Source organism: Penaeus monodon, chromosome 23 (genome assembly GCF_015228065.2).
Source record: "Penaeus monodon isolate SGIC_2016 chromosome 23, NSTDA_Pmon_1, whole genome shotgun sequence".
Taxonomy (NCBI): domain Eukaryota; kingdom Metazoa; phylum Arthropoda; class Malacostraca; order Decapoda; family Penaeidae; genus Penaeus; species Penaeus monodon.
Window position 1 is genome coordinate 15,096,353 of NC_051408.1, and position 748 is coordinate 15,097,100.

General features: G+C 50.1%; 1 protein-coding gene across 1 annotated transcript; it reads left to right on the forward strand.

The window, feature by feature from the left end:
- Positions 1-200: 200 nt before the first annotated feature.
- Positions 201-725, forward strand: LOC119588363. The gene has a single exon (XM_037937046.1). The coding sequence runs from the start codon at positions 248-250 to the stop codon at positions 530-532; it is 285 nt and encodes a 94-aa protein (XP_037792974.1). The 5' UTR covers positions 201-247; the 3' UTR covers positions 533-725.
- The last annotated feature ends 23 nt before the right edge of the window (positions 726-748 follow it).

Below are 748 nucleotides of genomic sequence, written 5' to 3' on the forward strand. Positions count from 1 at the left end.
TTTAGGTAGCCAGCAATAAACTGCACACACATAGATCCTTACACAAATAAAGCGGAGGGCCTGACAACGAAGACATGAGTGAAACAGGATTTTACTACGTGGCATCCGGTTCGCTTCCCTACAACACCTTCTGAGAACCTTTCTTTCTCGACTCATATATAAGACCGCCACACCAGGTTCCCGTATCAGTCTGCCTCCAAATTCTCGGACACCAAGGTCACCCATCATATCGTCCCAAAGCAGCAACATGGCCGCCAACGCTGTCGCCCCCATCGTCTACCAGCTGCAGGAAGGTCTTCGCAACGTCGCCATGAGGAGCTTGGTCAATTCGTTTGACCTGAAGGGCTTGGTCAACAAGCTGGACATCCAGACGCTGGGCCTGGTGGCGCTGGTGGCTATGGCCGCCGTGTTCCTGTTGGACCTGTTCACCAAGAGCTACGCCCCTTTCGGCAGGAGTTTGGTGTCCTCCGCCGCCCACGCCTGGGATAAGGCTGACCAGTGGGGCCTCAGCGGAAGTGTCCGTGGAAGGTGAGGACTGATATTTTATATCTTAATCAGTGACGTTTGATATCTATCATGTATATATACAAACCTTAGTAAATCATCACATTTCATAAATTTGCTGGTATTGACAACTATATGTTTTAGGTAACACTAAATGGGCATTCCTTTGGACTTTGTGTTTTAACTTGGCAATACTCCGACACAGCCGTTCCCTGGAGCCCATGACGAAGGTCCTGGACGCCCT

Excerpts from the sequence above, each read along its gene's own strand:
- LOC119588363 (XM_037937046.1), top strand. The coding sequence starts at position 248 with ATGGCCGCCAACGCTGTCGCCCCCATCGTCTACCAGCTGCAGGAAGGT.